Genomic DNA, 22,721 nt, shown 5'->3' with positions numbered 1-22,721 from the left:
GGTCTGTGATAGCTCTGCTCTGGGAACTGCCTTCTCCGTCGCCCTGCGTCTCCCCTGTGTGCGGTGGCCAGGGACTCTGACGGCAGAGGGGAGGGGACGCACATGGCGGATGCCCGGCTCATGCAGTAGAATAGGGCAGGAACTGCCGCTCCGTGAAGGTACCATGGCAACTTTCTCAAACCTAAATTTTGATGACTTTCTTTTGAAATTGAAATGTGCTTTAAAAAATGCTTTTGCATTTCTGTTGACCTTTTGTTTGGGAAGAAAAACACTTTCCGAATACTTTTCTTTAACATTTGCTAATTTTTAAGTAAATCAAGACCAGACAAAGTTATTTTAGTCCCATTTTCACACTTAACTCCTAAATTCAGTCTGCTTCCAAAATGCTCTCAGTGGATATAAAGGTTTGTCTGACATAGAGCAAGGAGGCTGTTAAAGAAATTTATTAAAATCAATGTGTTTTTGTCTGATTCCAATGGCTGCTCTTTTTATTTCTTGCATTCCAGCAAAAGGGTCCTGCAAGAACAAGAGGGTTTAAAAGCAGATAGACAGCCAAGAATAAAATATTTTTTGGCATGCAGCAGAAGGTTTTTTGCAAAAAACACCAGACCACTGTAGTGCAGAGGAGACAGCTTCGGCTTTTTGACTCCTACCTGTTTTATAGTGGTGTCAGGAAGTGGTTCAACTGACAGACTAATAAGTGCCACATTTCCTTGATTTGATGATTGATGTTTTTCGCATATTACATTTTAGGCAAAAAGCATATAGGAAAACTCTGAAAAAAAATCACAGATATGTCGTGCGCATTTAATAATATCATGTGATCAGGACTCCTTGATATGGCAAACATTACTTTTCAGTCCTGGTATTGCAGTGTACCATATAAAATAGATTTCTCAATAGTCCAAAAATGACCCAAATATGTGCTTTATATAATGAGGACGCACAAAGAATATGTGATAGCACATAGAAGGTGTGACTCCCGTTTATTTCCTTAATAACTAGAACTAACATTTTGTGAACACTAGCCAATAAGACAAGAACATAGACAATTACAGCTCCTAATGCAGAGAAACATGGGCTTAACCAAATCTCTGCAAGAGAGTTAACATTGTGCCATATCATATGGTGCTAATCCACTGGATAATGAGTCTCTGCAGAAAGGTACAGATGATTCACTGTTCTGGAGGAAAAATGTTATACAGATATATAGGTGTTTTTGTTGTACTGTGAATCATCATGGAGAGGAAAAAAGAACTTGAAGAATCATGGACTGCTCATATAACTCTTCATACGAGTAAAAAGTCCTCACGAGTCTTGTAACTCTTTCTATAGCATCCAGAAAAATCAGATGATTAGAGAGACATGTAAACTGTGTTTCCTTCGTACCAATGTCACTGCTTTGATGTCGGTGTTAGAAGAAACATCAGAGACATTGGTGTCTTCACCAATTTTTGAATTGGTCGAGAAATGTCAGTGACATTTCTTGTATGCATAAGAGCTTTATCTGAACTTTTATGAGGCTTTTCGTTAACTTCCTGTAATCAATCGTAGTTGGGTGAGAAGAGATGTAGGTAAACTGCAAAAACGGGATTTCTATAGAGGTTGCTTCAAGATAACATACAATGCAGCTGGGCTTTCTTGGCAGTGCGTGTTGTTTAACCTCATGTAGCTGACTCCACAGTGGAGACATCTGGTTACACAGATACTCACTTTGCACAGCAGTTAAAAGAAAAGGTGACAAGAAGTGAAGAATTGGACCCTATATGTTTCATTCTGATCTCACAGCAGTGTAAGTTGAATTAAATATGGTAACTCTTGATTTAGGCCATGATTCACCCACTTGCTTAAGTAGGCATCCACTTTTAAGTACCTGAATAATGAAACTCTTCAAGGAGGATGACTGCTCTTTTACTTAAATTAAGCATGCCATTAAAAACTTAGATAAGCTAGGGATTCCAGCATTCCAAAATCAGATCCAAGAAATTATAACTTTGAGATATTTCTAAGCCCCATATGAAATATTAAATGACCTTGGAATATACAACATTTAAGCAAGCACCGTTTCCACCCTGCCAAAAGCAGTAGTAAAAAAAATAGTAGTAGAAAAAATAAAGGGAGGTTTCATCATTTTCGATGCTTCTGAAAACAAGCAGATTTTGTTGACAAGTCTTCTTAATGGATAAAAAGAGGACAACCTCTTCAGGTGACCTGTTTTGAAGGTTTGAGGTATACTTACAGGTTGTACCACAGAATACCACTTCCTGTATATAAAACTGCCAGTAATATCACATAATGCTATAATGTATTGTTTTTCTCAGCTGGCAGCAGGTATTGCAGTGGCACAACAAATTGTGCCAGACTAATTTGTTTCAGGAAAATATTGCCTCCCGCAAGCTTGATGTCTCTCAAGTAGTAAGTGTGGTAACATAAATTTGCACCTAGGCCGTTACGTCAAAAGGAAGGCTCAAAAAAAGAATTCTTTATTTACAGTTTCAAGAGATGCTATTTCTTTTAAGGTCAGAATTTTAATTAAAGAAGCCACATTCATGTTTTAAATCAGTGAAACCTCAGTGGCCTTAAACAGATATCTGCAAGGGGCAGACATTTATAAGGAATCTCAGCTAACACATATTCATTAAATAGGAGAATGAGCTTGCTAATGTCCTTGGAATGCTGTAGCAAGTAACATTTCAGCCATAAACTAGACTGATGATAGTTCTGTAGGCACCAACTAGATAACTGAAACCTGATATTTAAATATCCCTGTGAAAGGTAAAAAGATTTCAGGGTGAAATAGAAGTTCATTTATCCTAGAAAATTGAAAGTAGCAGGTTTATGTTTAACAATATTCAAGATGAGAAAATGTTATTGCAAACACTGTTTTATGAAGAGAGAAAGGTAACTATTAGAAAGTTCTCAGTCCAGAAATGTTTATGTTTAGTTAAAAGTGAACAATAAAGAGTGGTGTATGGGAAAACAGGCTTTTAGAGGCAGTTGTGCCTGCTGTTTGACTTAGTGTCAGAAGATTGGCTTAATTGCATCCCTGTTATAAGCTAAATTAAACGTATTGACTAAATGCAAATCATTGACTGTTCCCATGGTGAAAGGCAACAAAATCCATCTGTGGATGCATCTTTTTCATTTCTCTTTTTTTTTGTATAGATCCTGGGCACTATTTAAATCTGTCTGTATTTTCCTGATATCTTTAAAATATATTTTTCTGAGAAAAAATATTGCATTACACAAAAAAGAGTAATACTCCAAAGGACCTCCTGATACCAACATCAGTCATTAGAGCAGTGGTGCTGTAAATGTATAGTTACATGTTAGATTGGATTTTGTTCAATAGTATCAAGTGCCTAAATATCAGTATACTGGGGTAGATGTAGTATTAAAATTGCCTCTACAAGTAATATACCCGTTGCAGTTTTGACTGGTGTATTCTGTAGTGCCCATGGGCTGGTAGAGAAGGGCTGTAGCTGTGCACGTCTCTGGAGCAGTGAGAGGAGAGCTCGGGTAAATTCTGCCGTGGGTCGTGACCGTGTCGTCGTCCTGCGAGCCCAAGGGCGCCTCTCCGGGGAGGTGCCCGGGATCTCCCGGCGTTTTGGGCAGCTCTCGAGGGTGCGGGACCCGCACGCGCTGCCGGGAGGCGGCTGAGAACGACCTGGGGAGGTCAGCTCCCCATATGCTCCAGTACGTATATTCGATTTTTTAGATATTCCCTTTAACTCAGTAATGTAGCCACATAAAGTGTGCCCTTTGCAGGGCTCAGACTTCAGCTCTATTTTTAATCAAATAAAATGAAAGACTTTTCCCCAGTTTTGTTGTTGCTAATTGCCTGCCAGACATAGAAGCATAGTTTTGCATTTAGTCATCCAAATATTCAAGAAATTGGAAGCAAAAATAATCAGGAAATCTTTACTGGGTTCATTTTCTCAATTTCCCTGTCTGAATGCATCCATCTGTCAAAACATTCTTGTGCAAAACATGTAACAAGAAGCAGAGATTTCAAATTCTTTCTATGTATAATTTGTAATTTTTACAGAGCCCACTTAAAAGTTTAAGAGAAAACTCTTAATGGCTTCACTAGGGTTAGCCAGAAATCTATAAAAATGAAACTAATTGCTATAGTCAAAGATAGGGAAAGAGTATACAATATTGTGCTGCAAATTTATAGAATCATTTCTTCCTTTATCTAAATAAAATGATTCTACTTCTAATTAGAATACTGAAAATGTCAGATAAGCTTAAGCTTAAAATAAATTGTTATATCCCCAGAAGAGAAGCAGTAGATGGATACAAAATTAATGGTTAATTTCCTAAAGTATCAAATCATTATCAAAGAAGAAATAGAGTTGAGCAAAATATCTGCTACCCCTGCAATACTATTATCCCTGCAATAAAGTTACAGATGTTAGACTGTATCCCTTTCTTCGGAAAACTCATTCTTACATCCATTTTGTTCTATAAAAGCTGTGTTTGTCTGTTACTTTAATTTACTTTGTTATTTCAGTAATTTCTTGTCTTCTCTGATGATCTGTGAATACTGAGAGCATTCCTAAACAACAATGTTGAATTCATTTGTGATTAATATAGTCCCTCTTTCTTGCTCTAGTGCCAGATACCTGATCACTCTTATTTTTATAGCTCCTTAAGATGAAATAAGGTAGAATAAATCATCACTGGAAGGAGCGTTGGGCACTTTTTGACCAGCCTGGAGAACTGTTTTGTACTTGTTTACATTTGTGTCACAGCGTGATTGTGCCCTTATGCAAAATTATTTTGTTTTCAAAATGCTATCCTTATTCTGCAAGCATATTACACTTTCATGATAGTACTTAAACACTTTCATAATGCCAAATACTATTTTTGTTTTCCCCATAGTATGGCAAGAATACAACTCAAATGAGCCTACTCCCATTTTTTTTGGTTTAAAAATAAAATGCTCCTTACCTCATCTTGCTCCTGAGGGGCAGAACAGAACTTCGGAAGTAAAATAATAAGAATCTTGCTAGTTAATTATTTACCTTGTAATTAAAAACCAATTACTAAGAATCTGTAGAGATTAACTAGAAATTTAATTTACAGTTCATTTTCTGAAAGCTGATTATAAAATTGTTCATTGCAAAGCTCCTAGCATATTCGGATTTGAAGGTGATTTTAGCAAATAACATGAGCAGGACATTCCTCTAATGACATCTCTGAAGTAATTAAAAGTACATTGTTGCATATTTTCTTCCTAAGTCTTTGTTTTCAAGGATTTAGTCTTTTTTTTTCACTTCTGTACTCTCCCTCTGATTTTTAGTACTATGTTTTGAGTTACTACGTAAGAGAAAAAAGAAAGAAACCCAACTTTGCAGGTAGTGGCTGGGAATGAAGTGATGTAGGACGTGCTAAACACTCTGTTCCTGAAATTTCAAGTACACCACTGGAACTAAGCAGTTCTCTAACAAGCTTACACAGTGAGCTCGGCTTTCGTGCTGCGTGGCCGGTGTCGCGGGGTAAGGGATGCAGCACGCCTGGCTCGGGGCTCTTCGCTGCTGCCGCTGCCTGGTCGTGGGCTCCCAAAGCTCTGCGTGGGAATCCAGGGAGCTGGAGGGAGCAGCCTGAGGTAGCTCTGCTGCACACTGGGCCAACCGCAAAATCAGGCAGGCAGGACACAGGAACGGCTGTACTAGTGCCTTGGAGACCCAACTGCCTCAGCAACATGCAGAGTCTGTAGCTGGGTCATTTTTGCCCTGATTTATTGACAAAACCAGTGTTTGTGGGATTTTTTCTTTATATAACCAGTTTTTCCTTCGTGAATTTAATGGACTGCTATAATGTTGCAGGCTGTGAGTTGTAAACCATGCGCAGAAACGTTGATTTGTTGAATAAAATGTTTTCATTAGTGGCTTTGAAAGTCATGGAAACATAGAAAGCACCTATCTTGCTCTCTTTTGGATCTCATGTGTCAGACTTTCAGGCAAGATGTGGCTGTCGGGCTGCGTAAGTTTTATCAAATCCCTTTTATTTTTTTTTTCCATGAACCAGTCAGCTGCAAATCCTCCATTCTCTTTTGCCTTGCACATGCGATGGTAACCCTGACATTAAAGGAGAGAGTAATTTAATTTGCCATGCTGTCTTAATCAGGGACTTATGTGCAGCAAAATCTGACATTTTTATCTGGACTATATTATGTAGAGCAATGAGCGGGGGGACCAGGTTCATGTTACAAGTGTTGACAGCTAATGTTTTTCAGTAAGTCATGTAGCAGGAGGAGAGTGTCACTGTCCCGTTCCCAGCACAGAGCCACTGCTGTAAGGGTGACAATGTGTAACCATGGAGGCTGGAAAGATAAAACAGAAGCTGACATGAAAAGCTTGTGACAAAGGGGAGCCCTACAACTGAGATACTGAGAAAAGAGCTGAAAAAAAATGTGAGAAAGTTGCTCACCACCCAACTGATACCCAAAGAAAGTTATGTTCACTCTTTTACGGAGCAGCATGGGTGCACAGTCCTCAATAAACTCCAGAGCAGGCCTGTAGTGAACTTAAAGTGGAACTCCTGTATATTGGGGTGGTGTTGGACATTTCTGTGCATTCTAGTGGAGATGCATTTCTGTAATTTCATGCTTTTTGCATCCTTGATTGGCAGAAGTATAGCTACTCTTATAGCTACTCCTGTAGTATCAAACAAATCAAACTGTTGTAATCTAAATACCTGTCATTTAATTTTTTAATTGTTGTGATCTAAATATATTCCTTTTTTTTTATCTTGTGTTTCTAAATTCAATGCCCATGTCATAAGGCACAAGGACAGTTAAAAACATTTCCAATTTCAATTTTTAGAAATTTAGAAATACTAACTTCAGTAGTTCTGGAGTTTAGATGAATTCTTTAATGGAATGGAATTCTTTAAAGAGGGAATAATACTGTCCATTATAACCCTAGATATGATAAAGTAAAATGGAAATTAAATGACAGTCCTGAAATGCAAAGACCTTTGACTGCAAATGTAGGTTCAGTGAGGTCTCTGTGAAGCACATGCAGTTAAGCTTACACTGACCCTGAATAAAGTTACCAGTTCACCAATCTCAGCATATTTCAAGTATTATCCTACATTCCTTGGACTACCTCTTAGCCCAGCTTTATTATACACTGGATTCTTAATCGCCATTAATTCACCATTTTTCATTTTCAGAAAAACACAGCCATCTGTGTTATGCAACATTACTATGTAGATGGTGGGTTGTTTTTTTTTCTAGGGTTATTTTGAGAAAATACATCTGAGTAAAACTACATTTTTGGTGGTACTAAGTCTTCCCCCCATAGCTAACATTTCATCTAATTCTATGTGACTTGGCCATATGCTTCTTAGTTTTTGGCAGGTGGAAGAATGATTTTCTTCACATTTTTCATACTGTGAAAAATTTGCAGAACCTAGCTTAGCAATAGCAAGCGGAGGAGTCTTTATTTACCTAACATATGTGTCACACATAAAAGGCAGTGTCCTTCCACTGTAGATGTTCATAATTAGAGCTGTTCCAAATGGATTTGTGCCAACACAAAATCCACCACAACAATTAGCAGTAATAGGAACTTGAGCTGGCACCAGGAGTAAAGGCAGTAAGGATTAAATGGCTGTGTGAACTGTCCCTCCAAATTAAAACTGAGGTACACCGGCATAAACTAAAAATGCTCACATTGCTTTTACCCTTGCCACTCATTTCTGATAATAAATAAAGAGAAAGTAAGTACTGCTGCTTGGGACTCCCAATATTTTTCCCAGCATAGATTCACACCTATTAATGGCAAGAATCTGAGTATCCGTTCCAATAAAACATCACAAATTACAAAAACCCGTGGACAACTTTCAAATGCTTAAACATATAAATAGTTCCTTGAAGAAATGGAGTTGATTATTGAAGACATTAGCCACGTAAGTATCTGTAACTGAATTCTTGTTGTGCCTGAAGTTCCACTAAATGACACCAGAAAAACGTAAGGCTTTCCTGGGTAAAAAAGCCCCTAGGAGCTACGAAACCTCTTCAGAATAGTACTCATGGCAATATCTCCTCAGCGTAGAATATAATCTTGGTCCAGAGCAGGTTATTATTAGAGCTGCAGTAAAAATGAACACTCTCCTTATTCACGTAGCATGGCTGAATTATGCTAAGCACTGTATAAACAAATGAAAACAGTATAATGATGGTTCAAATAAGTATTTTATTGTTCAGTGTTTATTGAGAGAATACATTATAGATCAACCTAGTTCTTTGAGAGTGACTCCTTCTCATAGTACCTATATGACATACTTTGAAAATACATTTTTTCCACAGTTTAAAATAACCTTTAGTAATGTGCTAGAGCACATCGTGAATATTCCAGGCTTAAGAGTTGTCTAAACCTAATCTTTTGAATTCATGAACACAGAAAATTATTTGATTTGTAGATCAGAGTAGGCGAAAGCACAGCTGCTCATCATGACCTTGAAGAGGCTTTGCAGCTGCACTGGTGCAGCGTCAAGAGTGACACATCTTTGTGATGCTCAGCTCTTTGTGAAAAGCTACATCTTAAACGCTGGGCCAGAATCATGTTTCTTATATTTCAGAATTCAGCAGTTGTCTTGCGTATCAAATCAAACATGTCAGTCCTCTACTGTCCTCTATCCTTAAAGCATAAGACAATGAAAAGCTTTTCAAGCACACAGGAAATGACACTGTAGTTTTGTTATTAACTTTATCATGAGCATAGATTTATGCACATGAATCTGGACTTTTTTTGCTGCAGATTTTTCTGTGCTAGGGCATTGTTTTTGTGTTAACAGTCAAATCTTCAATGTAAATGGATGTCCTGTGCTCTGTATACTCTGACAGTGGTTAGATGTCCTGCTGAAAATAGTGACAGGAATCAAGATTGGTGAAAAAAGCCAAGTTCGCTTACATTGTATCATCAGGGAAGTGGAAGTTCTAACAGTGGGACAGAATTATTCACTTCCAGGACACAGAGTAAACACCTCTCTCCATACAAAGGCTGATGTGACACCCCTGTTAACAGCAACACGTGCTAAAGAGCTTGACCAGGCGGCTCCAGCAGCAGCACAACACTAATTCTGTGGACTCAGAGTACAGAGCGCTGCCAAGCCAAACCTGCCGCCGCTTCCCACAGCACGAGCTGTTCCCTGCTGAGCATCCAGGCACCGGCCTAGCCCCGTGGAGAGGAGTTTGCTCAGGCTCATGGAAGCCTGTCCTGAGATAAGGCAGGCAATGCCTTGGAGCTGCTGGGTGGGAAAGATCAGCGACTATAAAACCATGAGCAAAAGTGTTCCCAAGCAGCCTGAACAATCTCCCTCTCCTCGGCTGAATTTAGCTGTTGAGAGACACAGGAGCCTCTGTTTCATTGACATGGGGGAAGCGAGTTTCTGGAAGAATGAGGGAATGCATCCTATGAAGGGGAATTTACAAAACAAACATAGTAAGTTTAAGTCTTCCACTGAGACATGATTTCTAGCTAAGCATTTAACCTCATAAAGAGTGAATAGGGAGAATTATGGAGATGCAAGATGACTATGAACATAACAGTACTGAAGGCCACAATACCTACTGGAGGCTCTGCCTCTACCTCTTTCAAGCAGCCTAGCCAAGCTCATTTGTTCTGCTTGAAACCACTGAAATACATCTGCAGCCTGATGAATGGGAGAGGGAATTATACTGCCACCAGAGAGGCAAGAAAGAGAGAATTGCTTTTTGACCAGAACACAAAACCTTCAAGGGAAGCAAGACTTTAGTAGAAAACTATAGGCTTCAATATATCAATGTACAGAAGACTAGCTAACGGCATTATACAGAGGCCTGTTCCTGCCAGAGCTGACATGAGAACAAGGCTGAAGATAAACAGTAAAAGAGGTCCTGGTCCAGCTCCTGTTCTGCTTCAATACAAGTTTTCATAGTAGGATATTCAAAAAAGTAATAAAAGTAGGGTTTATCTCTAGAAAACTATCTACAGAGGAATAGATGCCAAGTATTCCTGATTCATTTCATTCCAGAAGTTTACCAGGTGTCAGTCTGCACAGATCATTTGAAATCTGTGTATAGTTTTGTACAGCAGAGGAAAAAAAGCCAGTATAAAAAGGCTGTTCTCTATCCATGCTATGAAAAAAAGCAGATTATAACAGGAAATAATGCTTTATTATAAAATCTGCCTGTAAACAAGTAACAAATTAATTGAACAACAGTTAATGGAAGTGCAAATTAACTTCATAAAATGATATTTATTCTGTATTTAAGTCTATATATATAATTTGCTTTCTCCCATTCTAAGGTGGTTCTACCCTCCCACCCTACACTTAATTTTAAAAAGATTTAACATTGTTTGCTTTATACTAAAAAGAGTGTACGAGCCTGCGTACATTTTTCAAGTTTTGCTCTGCAAATGAGAAAAGTCTGAGGTGATACTTCATTTTCTATCATCCTTTATCTGTGCATCTCTGGTATCCACAGGACAAGAGGACATCATATATGTACACAGTGAAAGTGTGGGCTTGGGAAGCCACTTGCTAGTTCATTTACTTGCACATATTGAAACTTAAGCAATTTATCAACGAAGCAGACACTGTAACACAACTTCCAGTCTTGCTTGTGCACCTTAAGGCATTTAAGAGTCTCAGACAGTCATTCTTTTATCACCGTGAGGATGATCCATACACTTTTGAGAACAGTCAAATGCTTCTCCAGCAGCCATGTACAACATCTGGCTTTGCTGAAAACTTCTAAAGCACAGATAAGTCATGGCAAGATTTTGATTTTGCTTTGAAAGCCATCTTCTTGTTGTTCTTGGCCACAATTCTCCCAAGGAAGCGCTTTGCCTTTTTGCCTATGCTTTCTCTTCTTTTCGTGTTGGCCATCCTCCTCGCGTTGTCTTCCTTACTGTCTTTGCGCAGTCTGATTTGCCGAACGATACCTTCAAAGAGGTCCTTGACGTTATGGTGAAGAGCAGCTGAGGTCTCAATGAACTTGCAGTCAAATACCACCGCACAGGCTCGTCCCTCTGGATTGGAAGAGAAAATAGGGACCTGAGTGGAAACTGGCATTTTCTATTTATTTATACTGGCAGAGAGGACTATATTTGACTTAGAAATAAGGAGAGAGTATTTATTACCACAGGAGAGCTTTGTTATATGGTAGGAAGGAACAAGTTTGCAGTGATGGTTTTGACACTTCATTTATTGTTGTGGTATTGGCAGGAATATGACCTGATTATGGGAACTGAACATAAAGCAACAATAGTTCTATAGACAGGCTGTCACTAGAGGCCATGAAGTTGTAGATTCTGGGTTTAATTAGGACTGCATTGACAACAGAAGATGCTCAGTCTCTGATGTTCCAGGGATAACTATGCAACTCCAAAACATGCAGATTTCTATGTTTGCCATGTGGCAAATAATGACAAAGTGACAAATCTGAGCAAAGTAGTGGCATCACTATCCATGCACTGCCATCAGCCTGAAAACAATCTCCTGATAAGCTCTAATCAGTCCCCTGCTCAGGCTACTGAGCATTTAACCCAGGGAACGGCAGAACCAGGCCTCTTCAGTTCATATTGGGCCAAAATAAATCCTACACAGAGCACTACGCTGGAGCTGCAGCCCTGAGGCATTCTCTTGCACTGCAGCTCAGAGCATTACTCTGGCCAGCACAGCCAGAAATCCTCTACCACTATCTCCATCACTTTTCCACCATACAGAATCCCTCAACACAGACCTGTTGGCATGATGTCTCAAGTGTGCCTCAGATTATACATTTTTCTACATCAAAACTGGACTAGTTTTACTAGATCAGGATCCTCTGAAGCCTCTGCTGCCAATTTAAATATTACTGTAAAATTAGTGTTTCTTACCATCAACTGAGACTTCCCGGGATCTGACCAGGTCACTCTTATTGCCCACAAGAATAATAGGAATGTCTTCTGTTTGCCTTGCTCTTCTTAGCTGGATTCTTAGCTCAGAAGCCTTTTCGAAGCTAACTTTGTCTGTCACTGAATATACAATAATATAAGCATCTCCCATCTTCATACAGTGATTCTGAAGCCATTGACTGTCATCCTAAAACAGAAGGCAAAAGAATAGGCTTGTTATATTTGCAATGCAATAACTGTAACTAATGATTTAATTATTGCAAGCAACAAAGATTTCTTGTTTTACTCTAGAGAGTCTCTAAAAATAAACCAGTTTCCACAAAGTGTTCCTAAAAATTTCCCATTTTGAACACAGATCACAAAACAATTCTCATGCTTCCAGAAATACGATCAGATCCGGCACTACAGAGCACGACCCCCTCATCTGACTAGTATTTCTCGGGCTGCTCGCAGCAATGAGAGCTTCTCCCTCAGGGCTTGGGGCTGCCCACCCCGCTGGCAGCGGCTGCAGGGTGCTGAGGCAGCGCAGAACAAGCCTGTGTTTAGTGTTACCGGTCTGGTGCAGTAGGTAACTAGGCAGAATTGCTCCATTCCCATATACATCTCTATAGTGAACCGCGGGCCAGTCTAAAGAGAAGCAAGAAATCGGCAAGTACCTGCTCCCATATGTCGAACACCACGAGTGAGGCTTCCTCGCCGTCAACCACGAGGGACCGGTCGTACGTGTTCCCTAGGGGCAAGCGTAGCAGAGTCAGCCCAGGTGCCCATGCGGAGCTGCGGGCACCCACGCGAGACCGCGCTCCCCACCCGCGCTCACCAGCCTCCTCCGCGTCCACGCAGTCCTCGACACCGCCGAAGATGCGCGCCAGGCTGGTCTTGCCCACGCCGTGCTCGCCCAGCAGCATCACCTTGTAGACGTTGCTGTCCGAGTCGCTGCCCGAGGAGACCACGGAGTCGGAGGAGTCGGAGGCCCAGCTGTGGCGCGGCGCCTCGCCGGGGCTGTACGAGGTGCAGCGCAGCAGCCCCGCGAGCTCGCCGTGCGGCAGGGCCGCCCGCAGGTCCCGCTCGTCCACGGGCATGCTGCGCCGGTGCAGCGGCTGCTGCGCGGGGAAGGGCGTGCTGCCCCGCCGCCGCCCCGCGCCGTTCAGCGTCATGGGCTGCCGAGGGGAGAGACGGCGTCAGCACCGCACCGCACCGCACCGAGCCCCGCAGCCCCGCGCCGCCCGCAGCCCCGCGCCGCGGAGGGCTCCTCACCTGCTGCAGGCCGGAGGAAGGCGGGAGGTGCGCGAAGGAAAAGAGGATCCCCGCCACGCGCTGTTGCTGGTGCTGCCGCCGGTGCTGCCGCCGGTGCTGCCGCCGGTGCTGCCAGCGAGCGGTGCCGCCGCGCTTCGCCGCGCTCCTATTTATGCCGCGAGCGGAGCCGCCCGCCCCGTCCCGTCCCGCCCGCCGTGACGCGCCGAGGCGGCGCCGCGACAGCGACCGCGTGGGCAGCGGGAGCCCCGGCGGGGGGAGGGAGCCCCCGCGGTGACGGGGGAGCCCCGGGGGCGGCGGGGGGGCCCGGCGGCCGCAGCGGGGGGGCTGGTGCCGCCGCTGCCCGCGAGGCTGCGAGGAGCCGCCGAGGACGCGCGGGGACCCGCAGGGTCGCGGCCTCGGGGCACCTCGCACCTCGCTCCGCCACCGCCAGCTCTCCCAGCGGGCCGGCTGGTAATGGTCGTGTTGTAATTGTAATTGCAGTAATACTTGTGTCGCTCCGTGTTCGCACTGCTTTGATGTTTTGGGGCTGTGTTTGGGTGCACCACGGTGGTCTCAGAGGCCAACACAGTGTGTAAAGGTCAAATTCTCCCCTCGATTTCACCTGAGGCGCTCAAGGAGACTGTGCAAGTGCTATCTCTTGGGTGACACCGTCATTCCCGTGTGATCAAGTGTGGGGACAACTAACCAGATACCCATCCTTGCGCGCCAGTGGCTCATCCAAGAAGCGTGGATACAGTTTACTGTTTACCTAGCAACCGGGACATGCGAGATGTTTTACAGCCAGAATAACTCCGGTTCGTGCTCCCTAAAGATTACAGCCTGGTCAGTGTACAGGAAAATCCCCATGACTCTCCTCAGGGACCGTTGCCATCAAATTCATGAAAGTTTAAGGGTTTACACATCAAATGCTGGAGACAGCAAGAGATAAATAGGGGAATGATGCAAATGAAGTGATAGGAATAAAGTTAGGAAAAGAAAGGAATCTGTGGAGTTGGGTTATGGGTTTTTAGTCCATAAGGCATAATACATATAAGGCAGCTCAGAAACATCCTTTTTTGCTGTAACATTATGCTTTAGGGGCTCAACTGAGGCAGAAATAAACATACAAAAAATATTTTAAAGGGGCTGACCACAAGGAATGGATATTTTTTCCTATGAAGTCAAACGAGTGAATATTCTGTCATTTTCTGAGCTAATGATGACAGTCCGGTCCCTGCTCTCGGGGTGGTTTCTGGCCCCCTTGCCCCGATAGCTGCAGTCTGGGGTGTTGTGTGGCAGCTAAAGATCACGCATGGCCTGCAGCGAGGCACCCGGCCCGCCACGAAGCAGCAGCCAAAATAGCCCTGTCACTTTGAATAGCCAGAGCTTGCCGGTTAAACCGTGTGAGCGCTTCAGCTACATGAACTGAATCCTAAAACAACTGTTAACATTTTAAATCATATTTGAATAGCTTATAGTTAACGTCTTAAGTGCAAAATGGCTACTTTACTTGGATAAACCGGATAAGCAAAGCACTGGCTAATCTGTAGTTACATGCAACTGGCTAAGTAAATACACTCGCAGAAACGGCTTGTCTTCATCTAACTGCATAAAAATTACAATGTTTCTGGCTAAAAAAACTCACCTCAAGGCATTCCGAGTGGGTTTATGAGTCTTTTGGGCCAAACTTTCTTATATGTCTTTACTGTATTTAAGGGCAAACTATAGAAGTTGGTAGTTGTCATGTAAGCTGTTTCCTTTTTATTCTATTTTTTTTTAATTTATTTTGATAGTTTATATAGAAAAGAAGGGAAGTCTGGAAAGCATTAGAACCAAGGCTATTGTGCTAATTTTATGCCTCACATAGCACAATTGTTTGGAACAGAGCTAAAAAATGGGAAGGAGTTTCGGAATCAGGACTTTAAAAACCCATAGTTTATTCCATGTCTTTGGCTGATGATAATCATGAACATTTTAATGAAGTAAATGCAGAATAGAGCCATCATTACCCCTCCCATCCACACCTCCCCCCCCGCCCCCCGCAAAATAAAAGAGAAAAAAAAAATCAGGAAAGGCTTTTAGCAGGAAAACCTGCTAAATAAAAACCTTGAGAGAACAGTGCCTTAGCAGTAAAGGTGACTGAAAATAAAAAAGTGACAACAATTGTACAAAAGAATCGGGACTACGTGCAATTACTTGCTTTGTGCCAGCCATAGATACAATTAATGAATTAATGGTTGAATATTACCATGTGCTTATGGATTTACTGCTGAGTTTAAAGAACTCACGGAGTAAAAGTATGTTTCCTTGATCTGAAAAATATGATTTACAGCTCCTTGTAAAGTCCACAAGAGCCCCTATGTGGGGCTCCTCCTCGGATTGGAAGGATTGTTAGGGACAACCATCGTGTAGTCTGGAGATTACAGAATAAAACCAGCCCTGGGTATTTCTGAGAGCCGGTCCTGCCAGGCTCTGGGGGGCCTGGCACTGGCTTCTGTGCCTTGTCCTTTCACAGAAAGTGAGACGGCCCTGGATTAGGTCCCTGGGGATCTGCTTGTTCCTGGAGGGATGACTGCAAGTTTCAGAGGAGCCTTGTGCCAAAGCAGCCGGAGCCGTGTGCCAAGCAGCCGATCTGTTTCCCATCTGCCACAGGATTTGTGCCTGGAACCAGAGCAAGGGAGAAATCACTGGGGTTATGTAGCTAAGTTATCTCCTTTGATCTTTATAGGTTCAGCTATTTTGTGAAGTTGGAAGGAATTAGCAGATACTTCGAGTTAATCGCTGGAGATAGATAACATGCTTCTTCACACTGCATATAGTTCTGCTTGCTGTTCATTATTACTGTATATTTATGTATATGCTACTGTGGCGCCTGATGATTTCAGTGGGATGTATATGAGACCACGCAAACTTAGTTCCTCCAAAGGATTTTCAAACCCTCTCCGTTCTCTCTTGATCTGTTTCCTCTGGTAGCTCCTACTGCTCAGGTAGCACTGATTGGATGGTGATTTTTAACAGACGTATTTCTGTAATTTATTTTAGTTAAAATGAGATTTTTGCTGTCTTGTTATTTCTGCTTTTATGACCCATTGTTTTAGTTGCTACTGGTCTGAGGTTTGTTTTAATTTGGTAAGTACTCTTGTCATATACTGTAGACTTGATATTTTTAGCAAGCCTGATATACCATTCCCTACATATTGAAATGGAAACAGGAAAATTTGTAGTTTCATTGATTTCTACATGAAGCCAGACCTAGGTTCTGTCAATTTTGGAGGGCAAATTTCACAGCCTGTGTTGCAGATCAGGGACAAGTGAAGCAGAGCGATACCAGCTGCGGTTCCCGAGCCGCAGGTGGCTCCTGGGCCACCTCTGCTATATAATGAGAGCTGCAGGGTGGGTTGCTGAGTGGTCTAAGTCCTCTCTTGTTCTTGTGAGGGAATGTGGTCTTATCAAAGTAGCCAGGAGCCTCTGCAGGGGTTGAAGTCATGGGATCACCTCTGGTGCCAGGTACCTAAGTCAGCTCTGTCCTGACACCCAGCAGTGTTCTGGGGTCCAGGGGAAAGTCCTGTAGCTTCCTACCTGTGAGTAAATCCAAAAGTTTTGCTTTGCTTGGTTACCCAGCATCTGTGATGTCTCTTGTGGGTCTCATGGGTGAATTTAATGAGACTTCAAAAGGAGAGGAAGGTTAATGTGCTTCATAATGGGGAGTTGAGCCCAAAGCTCTAAAAAAATTACAAGTTTTTTCCTCCAAAGATCTCACTTCATCTTCATATGATTTTCATTTTCCTTATTTCAATTGTGTTTTACCTAAGGTGCCTTTTCTTTGTATTCTATTGTTGTAGCAGACCCAGCTTCTTTCTTCTGTCATCCCATTCTTTTCTTCTGTTTCCTTGCAGTGTTTCTCTAGTTTGAGTTGTGTCAGTGTTTCCCCCTAGTGCACTCTGTTGGCATGTGATTTTTTTCCATCATATCGAGAACTTAAAACATGCTTTCTTATTCTATGTTTTCAGTTACTAGTGGAATAAAGCTTATACCAGAGTTTCTATATGCTATATTAGGTGCACAATACATTTCATGATCTAAAAAATAGGTACAGACTTCGGAGGGGATGTAGTGATAATTAAGCAGATGTTACATGACACCTGATATCTGCATTTTGGTTTATAAATTCAAAGATGATATTTGGGGTGGAATTAATTGTATATGATTCCATCTTATCAGTGTTTGTTCAAGGTCAAATACCAAATTATGAATGACACATCTATTATACTTATTCAAGATTATCACTGAATTCTGGTTTTTGTTTTGTCTTATGTTGCTGTTGTTTCTATTATTTCTAATCAAGTCTGAAACATTTTGAACAAAGTAAGTTCAGGCTGAAGACAGGATTAGCAGTAGTGAGGCTGGTGAGAAAGTATTGTCTGCAGCTGGACTCTGCGCTGGAAGCTGGTTTCTGCTCTTGCAGCTTTTCAGCTCCTCTGCACTGCCTCAAGTCTAATTAATCAATTGTTATGTGGGTGAAGCTATTTCTACGCTGGCTCCAGAGAGCTCCCCAAAGGTCTGGTTTTTGCCAAGTCGCATGAAGCATTATTCCTGCAGAAGTGAGAGTCTGGCAGCCTCCCAAATACCTGGACTAAAAATGAAATAAGGGTGTATTTATTATTATTATTGTAATTGCACAGCTGGCATGCTCAGGCGAGGGAGAGACAAGGCAGAGGCTGCAGTAGGAAAGACTTTTTTTTTTTTTAATAAGAAAAAACCTAAGTGGAGAGAGGTGCTTAACAGTTGTTGAGGTTGTTCCAGCTGCAGACCAGGAATTCTAAAGCTCACAAATTAGGTCTGGCACAAGAGTGTTGCTGTTTGTTTTTCAGTTGGAGAAGCATAGAACAGGTATGTTTGTTCAATTGGTTGCAACTTAAGGCACAGGTCTCTGTCCTTCTGCTAAAGAGCCCAAAAATAACTTGGGATAAGAATGATTGGAAGAGTGGTTCATCTCCTACTTCTCTGAAGTTCTGACCACTTTGAGTAATCTGAAAAGCTTTCGCTGCTAGATTAAGCTCATGACCAACTGAACTAGGTGAATCATTACTCGGAAAAGGAAGTTACACAAGTGATATATCTAATTTCACTTCTCCCTGCACAGTTTCCAGCTTCTTTCTTTATCATAAAATGTAATACATTATTGGTAAACTCTTCTGTTAGAACATATTTGTAAAAGGTAATCTATCTTGATTTAACTCCAGTTTTATGTTGTTGTTTAGCTTTTCAGACTCAGATTTATTTCTTACTGATATGGGAACTGCTCATGGCTTCTGACATGATACACAAGTCAGAAGTTGGATACCCCCTTAGTTTCACCAGTTGCTGGGGAATGGACTCATTAGCACGTACTGCGTCTGATCAGCTGTTTGCTCCTATTGAATTTCAAATTTGGAATAAAACCAGACGATGATCTAACCTGTCTCCATAATTATTTTATTTTATCATCCTTAATTCCTCTTTTCCAGTATTAAACCTGTCAGAGCCAGTGTGTGACATTTCATCCATCTATGAATGGCATGCTAAATATCCTGTTGCAAAGACTGTGGGACATCTGCTGCTCAGTGTGGGTTTCAGAGATGCTTTACAAGAAATACCTAAAGTCTGATACTGTGAAAACTTGGGAATTTACAGATTGTCAACAGGCAGTTTGTTTATGGAGCAGACAAAATAGATGTCTGTTTCTCTGTCCTACTGAGAAGAACGTAGTGGTAAAGAAGCAAATTGCAAACATAAGATTTATTGCTCACCTGCAGTAGCTCTTGGTGAGAGGAATGAATCTATTTACAAGAATGAATTAAAGGAGCTATGCTGGGTCATGTTCAGCTTACCCCCAGTTTCTCACAGCTGTCAGTAGCAGATCTCTAAGGAAGAGTGTAAGAATATGACAAAGATATTAGAACTTCCCCTCCAGGCAGAGCCTGTTTCTCCCACATGCCCAGGGAGCAATGTCTTCAGATGTTTCTTGCAGTGTAATGCCGTAGAAATATTGCAGAAATTAGCAAAAGCAAAAATAGATTTGTAAAGGAAAACTTCCCTGTAGCAGGAGATGAGAGTGAGCGTGTCTGGAACGCAGCAGGTTACCTAGCAGATTGCATTGGTGACAAATACTGGTTATGTTTTGGCACGCTGCCAAGATCTTAAGGAAAAGATCTGGGGCATAGACAAATGCATGTATGGACTATATCTAAATTCTAAATAACCTCGACTAAAATAATCTTATTATGGATGATTCTGTGAATATGGCAGGTGAGCAAATGCCTTTGAGAAAGCCTCCTTGCAATGAAAGTACAGCCTGGGCCTGGCAGCAGGCTGTGGCCCTCTGAGGAAACCAAACTTCAGAGGGGTTCTCTCCATCCGAGATCCAGACCTTGGTCACAGATCCTCCTGCTGAGGAGGTGGGAGAAACACAGTTTGCAATGTTAGTGACAATAGCAAGTGCAACTTTAACTATGCTGCCCTCTTCTGTGTACTAGATCCTAAAAAAGAATAGGGATTCTTATATTTTTCCCTTTAAAGAGAAAGCTTTAACTTTGTCTACAGAAGTCCATTTATAATTCTTAGATTAACTGGATCTTTTATAAGGCTCCTGGAAGGGAGTGATGGTGACAATAATTAAAACATAATTGCCCTTTTGCTTTATGCACTGAAGTCTGATCTTGTTTCTTTTGCATGGAAAGCTCCATTTTCTTTTTCAAGAAAGGAAAGTTTGAAACCAAGAGGAATGCTCATAGAGGGAGGAGGGGAGACTTAGGAATTTGAGCTGGAAAACCTTTACATGGTATCTTTTGTGTAAAATCATGGGGGCAAATGGATGTGGGAGGTGTTATCTGTTTTAGGAGAAACTCTGAATTTGTCCTGTTGGAGTGTGCTGAGTTTGGCAAACTCTGTGTTCATGTAACAGAGGAGTAATAGGCATCTCTATCTTCCTTTATATGCCTTGTTTTCTGTTTTATCTTTACTGTTATATACGTATTCTGATTAGGGGATCCAAAATTCATATTATAGATCTATACTAAAATCATATAGATTTTATTTTCACTTGTCTAAGTTCTTTTTAATTTTATTCCTGTGAAAGTGACAATATGACAATAACTATGATGACAATAGTTTAAAAAAGACTCATTTTCTGTTTTCTTTAGAAAAAAATGAACCAATGAACATCTAGTACTCAGTCTATGTGTATTTGTCATGAGTCAAGTGCAGACTGAGATGTAAAATCTTTCCTCTGTAAAGAGGACTATAGGACAGTGCAGACATGGAAAAAGAATTATTTCATAAAAGAAATTACATGACCCAATGGTAAATCTTGATTTCAAAACCAGCCGTTGCTGGAATAAGCTTGATTGAAGCTCCAGTGCTAAAAATCCTTTAGATCTAGAGATAAAACGTCCTAATCTTGACCCATATCAAAACTATTCTGCCTCCAGACCAGGTACAGTGAAGCAGACACGAAGTAACTTTGTTTCTGCATTCATCTTATTCCTCTCAAAAGCAATAGCTGGGAACGGAGTGTGGCCGGTGGCCACCCCACTGTGCGGCGGAGGTGTGTGGGGCTGCTGCTCCGCTGGGCCAGGGTGACTGCTCACGCTCTCAAACCCGGCGCATCTCGTGCTCAAGGGCAGAGTTCCCTGTCAGACGTTCCTTCAAAAGGCACTTTACAGTGCAAGTATTGGGGTTTTAGGCACTTAATTTTTCTAAATTAGGAAATCCTTTTTTTTTTTTTTTTTTTTTTTTTTTTTAAACTAAGGATGCTTATATTTTAAGAGAGATTGAGCGATCATTCCACTTTGTCAGTAATGAAATTTGTCAGCACTGTTACCTTTCATGGCACTCTTACTGGATTAGTCTTGGAGATGAGATCAGAATCAGGCCTTGATGGGCTTTTCCCTTCTCAACACTTACTCACAGCAGTAATTAACATTAAGCAGGCAAGTGCTTCCCTGGCATCACTCTCGCATCAAAAACATTGAGCCTGTCATTTCAGTGCCTGCGCGCACACGTACCCTGGCTGATGAACACACTGAATTTCTCTTCTGCGAAGGTGCTTTCTTTTCACACAACTTTTTTTAGCATCCTTTCATAGGGATGCATCTTTCATAAGCTCTACCAAAGAAAGGGTTATATACTTGCACAGCCACATCAGCACTACCAGAAACGTTCAGATGGATCTGCAGCCTTCTAGGGTAACAGCGGCCTGTCGCTAGGCAACAAACAAGAATATAGTATTTTTCAGGAGGGAGGGTTTTCCTCCGTGATCTCGTTCGGTTGCTGAGCTTTTTTCCTTATAAGAAGAAAACTGTTCATTGGAGAAATGAGTCCGTCATCCTGTCATCATCAAGCCATATGGATATATAGGCTTCCCTTGATTATCTGCGAAATAAAAAAATAGGTACCATTAACAATGCATTGTTAATTTGTGAGTTATTTCACACAAGGCTAGAAACCACAAGATTTTATGACAGATTTCACTAAGCATCAGTAATTAGAATGCTTCAGCAGGTATCAAGTCAGCTGAAGTAAATGGAATCTCGGTTCCGTGAGACGGTGGTCGCGGCTCAAAGCCAGGCTTGGCCTCGGGCTGCAGGGCGTCCCGCTGTGCACGGCCACGGGTGCGCATGGGGCAGCGCCTGGGGCTGCCGGCCCTGGTCTCTGGGCAAAGATCCTTGCCCTGCTCTTGCTCTTGGGTTTGTGCTCGCTGAGACCTCGGCCCTTGGCTGCTGGCTGTGTGAAATAGCAGCACCATCTACCGGGGTAAGGCCAGCAGCCCCGAGCAGCACGAGAGCTTGCAGTGGAATTGCAGGCGGGTGTTTCCTGTCTCCCATTCCTCCCGTGTTCTCTTTGCCAAGCTGCGTGTACAACATCTGTACAACACTCTGCTTTCCAGGTTGAGTGCGGCCCAGACAGCTGCATGGCCAGGATGGGTGGTCAGCGGTGGCAGGAGCCCTTATTATTTTATCTGTGTGCGCTGGAGCCGCTCGGCGGGATCCTTTCCCTTGTTCCCAGCTGGACCGAGCTACGATGCAGAGCACGTTGCCTCTTTCATCTCGTCACTCCTGGTTGCAAGCAGGGATTGCCCAGTGAGGCGCATAGGACAAAAACACATGGTCTATTTGTAGTCTGTCAAAGACTTGAGCAGCTTGTAGCAGGCTGCAGCCTGGCACACAGTGAGATGTCAGAGGGGGGCATGCCATCGTTCCCAACTGCTTATTTCAGACTCTGATGACAGTCATAACAAAGTTACTGCAGTTTTGAGGGTTAGTAGAATATGCTGTAAAAGTGCAGTGGTACACTAGCTGATAGGTATTATGGAAGGGGAGGGGAGGAAATTGCTTAATCAGCAAATCCTATTTCCAACTCCTGGTCAATATTTGTCATTAGTGAGAATCATTTATAAAATAGAATTTGCCTAGCACTTTCTCTTATCCACTTCCATCTTTCAGAAAGTGACTAAAAACTCATTTTGAAATTCAAAGAGAAATAATTTATATGACTTGCTCCTAATAATTTCGCATCTACAGGAAATGTCTTAAAAACAGCACTGCAGCTTTT

General features: G+C 42.0%; 1 protein-coding gene across 1 annotated transcript; it reads right to left on the bottom strand.

The window, feature by feature from the left end:
- Nucleotides 1-10,149: 10,149 nt before the first annotated feature.
- On the bottom strand, nt 10,150-13,073 carry RRAD (RRAD, Ras related glycolysis inhibitor and calcium channel regulator). Its single transcript, XM_010216125.2, has 4 exons — nt 12,715-13,073; nt 12,554-12,627; nt 11,880-12,084; nt 10,150-11,030 (listed from the first exon to the last, which is right to left on the bottom strand). The coding sequence occupies exons 1-4, from the start codon at nt 13,049-13,051 to the stop codon at nt 10,753-10,755; spliced, it is 894 nt and encodes a 297-aa protein (XP_010214427.2). The 5' UTR covers nt 13,052-13,073; the 3' UTR covers nt 10,150-10,752.
- Between the last annotated feature and the right edge of the window lie 9,648 nt (nt 13,074-22,721).

Source organism: Tinamus guttatus, unplaced genomic scaffold (assembly GCF_059628265.1).
Source record: "Tinamus guttatus ecotype Peru unplaced genomic scaffold, ASM5962826v1 Tinamus_guttatus_pri_ptg000389l, whole genome shotgun sequence".
Lineage (NCBI taxonomy): Eukaryota > Metazoa > Chordata > Aves > Tinamiformes > Tinamidae > Tinamus > Tinamus guttatus.
Note: the sequence above shows the minus strand (reverse complement) of the source record. Positions and strands in the feature narration are given on the sequence as shown.